Source organism: Thalassophryne amazonica, chromosome 10 (genome assembly GCF_902500255.1).
Source record: "Thalassophryne amazonica chromosome 10, fThaAma1.1, whole genome shotgun sequence".
Classification (NCBI taxonomy): Eukaryota; Metazoa; Chordata; class Actinopteri; order Batrachoidiformes; family Batrachoididae; genus Thalassophryne; species Thalassophryne amazonica.
In genome coordinates this window covers 75580480-75593210 of record NC_047112.1, presented here as the reverse complement: position 1 = coordinate 75593210, position 12731 = coordinate 75580480, and the positions used below count along the sequence as shown (strand labels likewise).

At 41.2% G+C, this 12731-nt stretch overlaps 1 protein-coding gene across 1 annotated transcript in view; it reads right to left on the bottom strand.

The window, feature by feature from the left end:
• The window catches only part of ncanb (neurocan b), a 377055-nt gene that overhangs the window by 325172 nt on the left and 39152 nt on the right, over positions 1 to 12731 (bottom strand). Inside the window, exon 4 of the mRNA XM_034179195.1 lies at positions 9562 to 9689. Within this exon, the coding sequence (XP_034035086.1) occupies positions 9562 to 9689 (128 nt within the window). The remainder of the gene's footprint in view (positions 1 to 9561; positions 9690 to 12731) is intronic.

The following is a 12731-nucleotide window of genomic DNA, read 5'->3' as shown; positions in this document are numbered from 1 at the left end:
TTAAACATATGATCTCAAAGAAACACAAGTCCACAGGCACAAGTGGAGGAGAAAAAGGAAGGTGATGTCTCGGAAAAGTTGCTGACAAGATTAAAAATAGTACCTTAGAACAATATAAGCAAGGGACTGTGACAGTATGTGGAAATAATTTATTCATGAAAATCATTCTATAAAATAATAAGAATACCTACTTTTATTGGCCTCTGTGTTTGACTGAAGAAAACTGCACACAGCATGGATTGCTGGTATCATCTTCGTAATTTGCCCATGGAAATTATTGTATGAAAAGTAAAAACTACAGGTCATCGTGTAATCTGATTTGCCAAGAAGCACTATCATGGTGATGACTCCAGACTATGCATAATAATTCACAGATTAGCACCTTATAAATGGTGATCATCCTGCAGTGTGCTACAGATGTGCTGTAAAGGAAAACAGCTGTGCCTCTGACTGTTTCTGCAATTGTGCAGCTGGTCAACCAAATAAAATTAAATTATATTTAAAGGACTGTGGAAAAGATTGAGGCACAGTTAAGATGGTGAAATTTTGTAAAATTGAAAAGAAAAAAAAAAAACCTCAATAGCATAAATACAACATTCACCTTTAAAAATAAGTGTTTGGTTTCAGTGATAAAAATTATTTCTTTTAGGAGATCTGTAATTTATAAGAAAATTGAGTTGTATTTAATAGGGATTTTTGAACTCATTTATTTCTTATTGATTAACTGTCTTTCTGTTGTCATGTATTATTCAGTAAACCTTCATAGAAATGAAGAAATATTCATTTATTTTGCAAAATGCGATTTGGAGTTGCTGAGTTTCTTTAATGGATTAGGAGAATGAATCTCAAGTTTAATAACCAGCTTTATGGATGTTTTCCATTTATTTTTCTGTTCACACAATGATTAAAAACGTTTTGTCATTTTTCTCAACATTCTACGGTGCCTAACATCTTTTGACAGCACTGCATGTCAAGTATATGCTGAAGAGAAGATGAATCAAATAAGAACAACAAATCATCCATAGGTTTACAGAACTTCCAGAAAGTATTCACAGCGCTTCAGTTTTTCCACATTTTATGTTACAGCTTGATTCCAAAAAGGAGTAAATTCAGTTTTTGCCTCAAAATTCTACTCACAACACACCATAATGGCAACATGAAAAAAGTATTTTTCAAATTTTTGAAAATGTATTTAAAAAAAAAACCAAAAAACTAAGAAATAACTATTTACACCCTTTGCTATACTTTGTTGATGCACTTTTGACAGCAATTACAGCCTCACATCTTCTTGAATATGATGCTACAAGCTTGGTGCTCCTATCTTTGGGCAGTTTCCTCTTTACAGCACCTCTCAAGCTCCATCAGGTTGGATGGGTAGTGTCGGTGCACAGCCATTTTCAGATCTCTCCAGAAATATTCAGTTGGATTCAGGTCTGGACACATTCACAGAGTTGTCCTGAAGCCACTCCTTTGATAACTTGGCTGTATGTTTAGGGTCAACATCCTGCTGAAAAAAGAACTGTCGCCCCAGTCTGAGGTCAAGAGCACTCTGGAGCAGGTTTTCATCCAGGATGTCTCTGTACATTGCTGCCTTCATCTTTCCTTCAATCCTGACGAGTCTCCCAGTTCCTGCTGCTGAAAAACATCCCCACATCATGATGCTGCCACTGTAGTTTCACTGTAAGGATGGTGCCTGGTTTCATCCAAACATGACATCTGGCATTCACACCAAAGAGTTCAATCTTTGTCTCATCAGACCAGAGAATTTTGTTTCTCATGGTCTGAGAGTCCTTCAGATGACTTTTCACAAACTCCACGTGGGCTGCCTTGTGCCTTTTACGAAGGAGTGGCTTCTGTCTGGCCACTCTACCATACAGGTCTGATTGGTGGATTTCTGCAGAGATGGTTGTCCTTCTGGAAGGTTCTCCTCTACCCACACAGGACTACTGACAGAACTCTGACAGAGTGACCATCACGTTCTTGGTCACCTCCCTGACTATGGCCCTTCTTCCTCGATTGCTCAGTTTAGATGGGTGACCAGCTGTAGGAAGTGTACTGGTGGATCTGAACTTCTTCAATTTATGGATGATGGAGGACACTATGCTCATTGAAATGTTTCTGTACCCTTACCCAGATTTGTGCATCGAGACAATCCTGTCTCGGAGGTCTACAAACAATTCCTTTGACTTCATGCTTGGTTTGTGATCTGACATGCACTGTCAACTGTGGGAACTTATATGTAGACAGGTGTGTGCCTTTCCAGATTATGACCAATCAACTAAATTTACCCCAGGTGGACTCCAATTAAGCTGTAGAAACATCTCAAGGATGATCAGTGGAAACAGGATGCACCTGAGATCAAGTTTGATCTTATGGCAAAGGCTGTGAATACTTTTGTACAATTGATTTTTTTATGATTATTTTTTTGTAATAAATTTGAAAAAAAAATTGGGTGTAGAATTTTGACTAAAAAAATTAGACCATTTTCTAGAAAAAGTGAAATGCTGGGAAAACTTTCTAGATGCACTGTAACCTCAAATCACAGCTTTAACACCATAGCTTTAATCCTACACCTATTGAATACTAAAGTAAGTCCCTTCGGCTCCTCCCTTGTTTTCACTCGGGGTTGCCACAGCAGATTCTAGGTGGATCTGCATGTTGATTTTTGCCAGATGCCCTTTCTCACACAAATCCACATCACATAGAGAAATGTGACATGGGTGGGATTTGAACCGGAAACCTTTGGCACTGAAACAAAGCACTTTAACCACTTGGCCACTACTCATGCAGGAACATTTTCTTTAACTTCTCTTCAATTTCTCTAACCTTTTTCAGCACAATTGATTTGCATGTGTGTGCCAAAAAAAGCTTCAGGAAATGCTGATAAATCCATGAGAAGAGCAAGTTTACAAAAACAATACCCCCAAAATACTGTACAGGGTTTGGTGTATTGCCTACATAGAGGTGTCAAGGCAGAACGCTGTGATCAGCGACAATGAACAGGAGCTTCAGTAATTGGAGACTGACATGTTTTGAAAGAAGCACAAAACAAAGTCTGCAATTGTTTACAGTGATAAAACATGGAATTAAGGGAACAGGAAAAATAATGAGTGCTTTTACTGTTGCATCATGTGAAGAACAGACTCTTGCAGAAATAAGGAAGTAACAGTTTGGCACAAAATGGAGGTTGTTACTGTCTGCCACAGGAGAGTGTCAAGGGCAATTCTCCATCATGGAGCTCAACAAAAGAATATATATATATATATATATATATATATATATATATATATATATATATATATATATATATATATATATATATATATATATACGAGGTCTGTCAATAAAGTAACGGTCCTTTTTATTTTTTTCAAAAACTATATGGATTTCATTCATATGGTTTTACGTCAGACATGCTTGAACCCTCGTGCGCATGCGTGAGTTTTTCCACGCCTGTCGGTGACGTCATTCGCCTGTGAGCACTCCTTGTGGGAGGAGTCGTCCAGCCCCTCGTCGGAATTCCTTTGTCTGAGAAGTTGCTGAGAGACTGGCGCGTTGTTTGATCAAAATTTTTTCTAAACCTGTGAGACACATCGAAGTGGACACGGTTCGAAAAATTAAGCTGGTTTTCAGTGAAAATTTTAACAGCTGATGAGAGATTTTGAGGTGATTCTGTCGCTTTAAGGACTTCCCACAGTGCGAGACGTCGCTCAGCGCTCTCAGCCGCCGTCGTCAGCCTGTTCAAGCTGAAAACCTCCACATTTCAGGCTCTATTGATCCAGGACGTCGTGAGAGAACAGAGAAGTTTCAGAAGAAGTCGGTTTCAGCATTTTATCCGGATATTCCACTGTTAAAGGAGATTTTTTTAATGAAAGACGTGCGGACGGGTCCGCACGTCGGGACGCAGCCGACGCGGTGCGGCGGCACAGGAAAAACACCTCCGTGTTGATAACCATTTATAAAATCCAGGCGGCTTTTGATGGCTTTCAGTGGAGTGAGTATATGAGAAATTGTTTAACAGCAGGACATGTTCCAACTTGTCCTTAAGGCTTTCAACAGAGATGTTTTTCCTGTGGCGGAGCGTCGCGGCGGCTGCGAGCTGACGCGCGGACCCGTCCGCACGTCTTTCATTAAAAAAATCTCCTTTAACAGTGGAATATCCGGATAAAATGCTGAAACCGACTTCTTCTGAAACTTCTCTGTTCTCTCACGATGTCCTGGATCAATAGAGCCTGAAATGTGGAGGTTTTCAGCTTGAACAGGCTGACGACGGCGGCTGAGAGCGCTGCACGACGTCTCGCACCGTGGGAAGTCCTTAAAGCGACAGAATCACCTCAAAATCTCTCATCAGCCGTTAAAACTTTCACTGAAAACCAGCTTAATTTTTCGAACCGTGTCCACTTCGATGTGTCTCACAGGTTTAGAAAAAATTTTGATCAAACAAAGCGCCAGTCTCTCAGCAACTTCTCAGACAAAGGAATTCCGACGAGGGGCTGGACGACTCCTCCCACAAGGAGTGCTCACAGGCGAATGACGTCACCGACAGGCGTGGAAAAACTCACGCATGCGCACGAGGGTTCAAGCATGTCTGACGTAAAAACATATGAAATCCATATAGTTTTTGAAAAAAATAAAAAGGACCATTGCTTTATTGACAGACCTCGTATATATATATATATATATATATATATATATATATATGTGTGTGTGTGTGTGTGTGTGTGTGTGTGTGTGCTCTAGCTCCACCCATGCCATAAGTGTTCAACATTTGACATTTCCTGTTTCCTGGACTCAAAATTTGGCACTTCCTGGTTTAGTGCAATGTTGCCACCGAGTTCCCGCGAGATTCCACGTGATTCACTTCAATCCACGAAGTGTCGATTCAGGAAGTGTTCAACATTTGACATTTAACATGCAACCCTGGCCTCTGCTGTAGCTCCACTCATGCCAGGAAGTGTTCAACATTTGACATTTCCTGTTTCACTGTGGACTCAAAATTTGGCACTTCCTGGTTTAGTGCGATGTTGCCACCGAGTTCCCGCGAGATTCCACGTGATTCACTTCAATCCAGGAAGTGTCGATTCAGGAAGTGTTCAACATTTGACATTTAACATGCAACCCTGGCCTCTGCTCTAGCTTCACTCATGCCAGGAACTGTTCAACATTTCACATTTCCTGTTTCACTGTGGACTCAAAATTTGGTCCTGTTTTAGTGTGCACTTGCCACTGAGTTCCTGCAAAATTCCATGAGATCCACTTCAATCCAGGAAGTGTTCAACACTTGACATTTCCTGTTTCACTGTGGACTCAAAATTTGGCACTTCCTGTTTGGGACTCCCTGTACCACGAGTGTGCTTTGTGCCGCTGTGTGTCATTTCACTCGTATAAGTATCTGCAGTGTGAGATTTTCATTATTGATATGTACGCTGCTCAAAAAAAATAAAAGAACATTTTTTATTTGAAGTAGAGCATGAAGTCAATTCAACTTCAGGGATATTGATCTGGTCAGTTAAGAGGCAGAGGGTGTTGTTAATCAGTTTTAGTGACTGTGGTGTTAATGAAATTAACAACAGGAGCACTAAAGAAGCAACAGCTCGATGACCTCAAAGCAGGAATGGTTTTACAGGTGGAAGCTACTGACATTTTTTCTCTCCTCATCTTTTCTGACTGTTTTTTCACTAGTTTTGCATTTGGCTAGGGTCAGTGTCACTACTGGTAGCACGGTGTGGTACCTGGAGCCTACAGAGTTTGCACAGGTAGCCCAACTCCTCCAGGATGGCAGGATGGATGTGCCATTGCCAGAAGGTTTGCTGTGTCTCCTAGTACAGTCTGAAGTGCATGGAGGAGATTCCAGGAGATAGGCATTTACTCTAGGAGAACAAGGCTATAGAAGGTCTTTAACCCATCAGCAGGATCTGTATCTGCTCCTCTGAGCAAAGAGAAACAGGATGAGCACTGCCAAAGCACTACAAAATGACCTCCAGCAGCCAGTAGTGTGAAGGTCTCCAACCAACCAATCAGAAACAGACTTCATGAGGGAATTCAACGTCCTGTAGTGGGCCCTGTGCTCACTGGCTGGCACCATGGAACTTGATTGGCATTTGCCATACAACATCAGAATTGGCAGGTCTGCCACTGGTGCATGTATTTTTCACAGGTGAGAGCAGGTTCAAACTGAGCACACGTGACAGATATGAAAAGGTCTGCAGGCATTGTGGAGAACATTATGCTGCCTGCAACATCATTCAGCATGACCGGTTTAGTGGCGGGTCAGGGATGGTCTGTGGAGGCATATCCCTGGAATTTTTTGAGCAGTGTCTATATGTGTGCATTAATTTCAATTCCAATTTATTGTATTTTATATAGTGCCAAATCACAACAAAGCTGTCTCGAGGTGCTTCACACAAGAAAGGTCTAACCTTACCAACCCGCAGAGCAAACACACAGATGACAGCGACATCAGACCAGACTCAAAGGGGTGACCCACTGCTTAGGCCATTCTAACAATTAAAAGGTTTTGCAAAGTACACACACACACACACACACACACACACACACACACACACACACACACACACACACACACTGGTGGGCACAGTTCTGTTAATCTGCTAACCGCTAACCATCAAAGCTAATGTTTTCATTACCGGATTAGCTTTTCAGAAAATTTTGAAAACCATCAGCGGACTAATTATCTTCTGATAAATTTTGGTCCAATAATTTTAAACTCCTAACTTTTATAAAGTCTAACATCAAAGATTTGAATGTAGTAGATGGGCATCTAGTTTCAGAAGAAACTGCTCTATCCTCTTTAGAGAAAAAAGAACTGCTCACAGCACGATGGCACGAGAAGAAGGAGGAAAAAAAATATTTTCTTTTGACCTCATACTAGTTTGCTGGCAATGTCACCCAAGTCATCCAGAGGCATACAGTTTTAACGTATGGTTAAAATTTTATCCAAACTAATTTCGGACCAGTTATTTAAATTAACATCACGTGTGAAGTTTTATAAAGTGAAAATATCAGAAATATCTTTTAGTTTTAAAGTAATGCACTAATTTTGAAGGTTTTAGTGTGGACGTGCTGTGCCCAGTGCGTTACGGGTAATCTCAGTACATTCATGACAGGAGAAATGCATTTCAGACACTCTGATCAGGCTCCACACAGAAAACAGCATTAAACCCTTTGAATATTGTGCCTAAATGTCACATGAATATATTCTCTAGGTTTATAGACCTTGTTATTGTGTTTGTTTTATGTAAAAATGCCAGAAAAAGCTCAGGTTGCTTCTCCATTACTTTCAATTGGAATCATTGTGAGCTGCAATTGTTTCCTTTTTGTTCTTTAACGTCTTGGTTTGTCAAACACTGACTGTCCTCTTTGTTCCAGAGTAATATACATAAGACGGCTGAAATTCGGTTTGCGTTCATTAATTTCCATGTATCTTAAATGTAGTAAACACGGACGGATTATTTATTTGGAATAGTCGTTTTAGCAAGTTTTCAGGGTCTCTACTGCCATCTACTGGCCAATAGTTTCATGGCAGTATTCACCCTAAGTACTGAGCATCTGGGCACCAGTAGATGGCAGTGTTATATTTATTTTGACACCGGTTATATCAGACAGTTGTCTAATTTGAACTTGGCTTTATTCTGCAAATGGCTTTTTTTTTTTCAAATAAAAAATGGCATATTTTACAAAAGCACATTTATATGTAAACACCAACACACACCTCACATTAACGTGTTGGTTTTTACATAGAATGAATGAGTCAACCAATTAGTATTAAGCCTGGTTCACATGACATGATCTTAAAATTATCTTTAGGTTTCCAAAACCTGAGGGACCACACACGTGAAGATAAAAAATCATGGATCTGACAGGTTTGGTCATACAGTGTGTGGTGTTCAGCCACACGGTAAGGACAACAACACCACACACGAACAGATTTCATGCACGAACATTCACAGCTCAGACAGGAAATCTCGCAAAATCTCTTAAGATTAAATGTGACTTCAGAGTAAACAAACGGAGGTACTTTGTGGACTATTTAAAACAGAGGGGAAAAAATGATACAAAAAGAAAAAGAAAAGGCTTTCTTTAAAGGAGTGGAGACAGAGTGACCACTGGACTTTCTGGTAAGTCAGAACAGCTGTTTTGAGTTTATTGTCCGCTCTGTACATCCACCACCTCACTTTCTGATTGGCTGCACGTCACATTCAGCAGGCTGCGTGCACGTTTGTGGTCAGAGGACACAACACACGCTGCGATATTGAGCCAAAAAAATCCAACATGTTGAATATCCCCGATTTGCGATCGGAGCACTCCTGATATCCTTCCGAGCAGATCAGAGTGCACTTAACACACCACACGTGGCAGGAATATCTGATAAGATTATCTTTAGCGTCATCACGATTGCCGGGGCGTCTTTAAGATTGTCTGTAGGGGAAGATCGGGTCAGATATCGGCCTAATTATCCTGCCGTGTGAACCCGGCCTTAGCAGAGGCACATTTTACCCATAATCACTTTGGCCTCTGTGTGTGTTTGTTACAAAACTTCAGAATTACTGCAAAATTAAAAGTTATGTTATATTTTAACTTTGTACAAATGACAGAATTGACATTAATGGAGTTATTCTATCTGTATTAATTTTATTCATAAATCAAAACCATAACTCAGCACTGCTTTAGTTCCCAAGACCTCCGCTTCACAGAGACACTGCAATTAGGTAGAGAGTTGAGGTTTGTGGCTCCTCGCAACTGGTTCACTACTGCAAGCTATGTAGTAAACAGGAGCTCCCAGCAGTGGGCAGGGCACACAAAAACACAAGTGCTGAATTACTGTTTGGGTCTGTAGTCATCTTTGATGCTACCAGAAGCGATCGTGATGTTAAAACTCAAAATCAGCTTGTTAGTAGTTGCAAGTGTACTGGAGACAATACTGGAAGTTATCGGTTATCGACAGCTTCCAATAAATTTTTGGGTGGTTTATCGGTTTAGCTTTATAAAAGATAATGTTTCAGTTAGCTGATTATCTGTTATCGAAGCTAACTTTTTGGTTAGCTGTGCCCACCACTGCACACACACACACCCACATATATATGTACAGTATATATGGGTGTGTATATATGTGTATATTTTGGGGAGATCGTGTAGCATTGTACAAGGAATTATATTACCATGATGCACAGTCTGAGAGTGGCAAAAGGCCGTCTCACACTGACTGACAGAGCAAAAGGATTAGTTAATATTTTGTTCATTGACAAATTCGTCGGTCTCCCATGCAGTTGGGGCTTTATTTTTTGTAGTAGTAGTTTATATGTGTGTGTAATTTGATGTCAATCCTACATCTGCAGGAGACTGAAACTTGACAACAAAATGCAATACTGGCTCTTTCCATCACATTTCCAGAACCTGTCCCCTTCCTCCCCCACGGCACTGCCTGCAGAATATTACATCTTTGTCTGTGCATTGTCGGTCTACAATCCCCCCGTGCCTGACAGCTTAGTGGACCCATGTATGTCTAAACCAGAATTTATAGCTGTAACCCCTGATTCATACCTTGAAGTTGCTTCGCAAAGCAGTACACATCAAACAGCTCATCGGGGAGCCTATTGCCATAGTTACGGACGCCAGGTGAGTCATCACGGTCACCATAGCAACCTGGACGTGGTGACTGAATGGGATACCTGCAGACAGTGTAAATAAAAAACAATGTAAACAGGCTCAGACAAAGAGTTAGACAGAAGCAATGACATATTAAAAAAGAATGGCTGTAAATACAGAAAAATTTATTCTCCCAAGGAAAGTCTATGGTTGTAAAATAAAATGAAAACTGATGTGTGCATTTTTATTGCTGTGGCTCCACCTTTGAATACAAGGTATAGGAGCAACTGCAGATAAACAGTTAAAATGATATAACAGACTGTTTTGAGCAGTCTTACTTGAAGTTTTGTCTAAAATTGTGACAGCAGCTAACTGTACTACTTGTTTTCTTGAACTGTTAACACATAAGCTTTCTGATGTCCTGCCACCACTGGCACGAACTACACTTAAAATTGTTAATGTGTCCAGCTTTGTTGAATAATTGTGGACTTTTTTCAGGTTTTACAAGCTTAAATTTTGCTTCTTGAAAGCAAAAGCACATTTAGAGAGACAATATCAAACAGAATATAAAAAGCATTTCAGTCATGCCACGCAATGCCCCAAATCACGTCCCTCGCCTGGTGATGTACACGCCACTATCGCCCAGTGTGTCGCTGTGCTTTCACTGCGAAAATTCGCCCCAATGCGTCATCAAATAGGAGGCGCTTCCATTCCGCTCGCTGTCAAGTCAACATGGCGGACCTTGATCACAAGGAGCAAGTTGCTGTGCTCTATTTGTTATGGAAAGCTGACAAATGTCACCAGCGGCGGCGTCCCTGGGTTCACAACATCCTCATGAGACGTTCCCAATTCGGGGAGTTTCATCACTTGCTGCAGGAGCTGCGTCTGGATGACGGCCGCTTTCAGCGGTACTTCCGCCTCTCCAGGACCCAGTTTGAGGACTTCCTGTCGCGTTCGCGCACGCACATGTGAACAATAAAAAAAAAAACTGGTTCCTCGCTCTCCCCTCCAACTCTGTTATAATTGTGTTATAAACCAGTCACCATTTGATTTATTATACATCTGTGTAGTTAATAAAATTATCTTCACAGATGATTCGTTCGCGCTCGCACATGTGAACAAAGAAAAAAAAAAACTGGCTGCTGCTGCAGTTCCTCACTCTCCCCTCAAACTCTGTCATAATTGTGTTAAATAAAGGACAAAAGAGACATAAGTCCTGCTCACAGACTGGCTGCCAGAGACAGGACATGTCCACATCAAGTATAAACTCCAGACATCTCCACATCACTACATATCCAGTCCCTGATTGGTCATTGTAGCACGACAAGATGAAAAAGTTCAGATTTTTCAACTTGGGGAAAAGGGCAACGTGACATGATGCAACGCGATATCGTGCCACAAACACACCAATCTCTCAAGATCGCTTTATTTGCATTGCTTTATTTGCATCCATCGTGTCGCATTGCATGGCTTGGACTTTTGTGGCGCCACAGTGCATCCTTCCATAGCGTCCGGTGTGAACGCAGCATTATCATGTCTGAAAACAACAGTTTTCACAATGGAGAGAAATGGTGCTTGATGCTTTTCTTTTGACTGAGATGACCTAGTTGGTGAGAGCGGCACGGTGGCTTAGGGATTAGCACTGTTGTCTCACAGCAAGAAGGTCCCAGTGTGGAATTTTTATGTTCCCTCAGAGTGCACCAGCTTCCTCCCACTGTCAAAGACATGCAGGTAAGGTGAATTGGTAACTATAAATTGACCATAGGTGTGAGTGAGAGAGTGAATATCTTTGTCTGTAGACTGATGGCCTGTTCAGGGTCTACCCTGCCTCTCACCCAATGACTGCTGGAATGGGCTCTTGCCACACCATGACCTTTAACTCTAATAAATTGGTTTTGACAATGGACAAATGGGTCTATTTGGTGAATGATTCTGTTTTTGCTTCTCTGCTCATACTCTGCTAGTTAGGGTTGATGCTAACACCAATCCACATTGAACCTCGCCAAAGGATTTTTCAGGGCTGCTCAGAAGTACCTACCCAAGAACAGGGGGCTGTCACAAATCTGAGAAAGGCCCAGAAACACACATTTCAGACATTCATAAAAATGTCAGGCCTCCTAAAATGACCTGCGAATTCCTGCGGTGGAAATAGTCTTACTGTTAAAGTACAGACTGGACTATAAACGGTGCTCAAGCAAATGCTCAAGGCAAGGTTGACGGCAGCAGCAGTAAAATCCATGTCACAATATGAGAAGAACAAGCGGTTCAATGGAAATCTTGTTTCTGTAATTAACCTGCAGTGTGAGTTTTGCAGAACAATTCACTGACCATTTTAGTATAAAGTGGCTCGATAAGTGTGCAAAGTTCTGACAGCATACAGATTTGACTAAAGCCGGAGTCTGACAGAGGAAGGGATGGAGGACGTTGAGGAGCTGCTAAAAGAATCAGAGATTCCTTCAAGTGGTTTGGTGCACCTGTGGGGCTGGGAAACAGTGATTTCTATTCAGGCTCCAACCAAGCAATTATTCCACAAGAACATTGATTTGAGGAGCACTAGAGCACAGGCAAAGAGGCTGATTAAAAGATTACATCAGGCACACAAGGACCGACGTAGGACCAGACACAAGAACCCCCAGACATATATATTACACACATGTAGAAAATGCCTGACTGCCAAACAAACATATGCACAGTGATTTGTTTTCAGCTACTCTCCTGTTTACATCAGAACACAAGAGACCAACATCCTTCTTTCTGTTTGGTGACTGCAGAAGTGATGCTTGACATCAGTATTTTTTTTTTCCCTGACTGAATTAATTGGACAGATTCCTTCTGCTATACCATGGAATTGGTCCAATTAGAAAGCTCCCTAATGGAAATAGCAGGATTGTTGGGTTCAGAGAAACAGGAACAGAAGCGGTGCTACGATGTGGTTCAAAAAAAAAAAAACTGTTGTGAAGACTACAGTCAGCCAGGAGCAGTACTGAAATTATAGACGTGTAGAACAGTTGAAAGACGAGTTTTGACAGGAAAAGCAGGTGGAAAACTGAACCAAACAAATCAGCCTGACAGACAGCTCAGAAGTGGCACATGTAGTTAACTGGATTTCCAGTGTGCAAACAAGT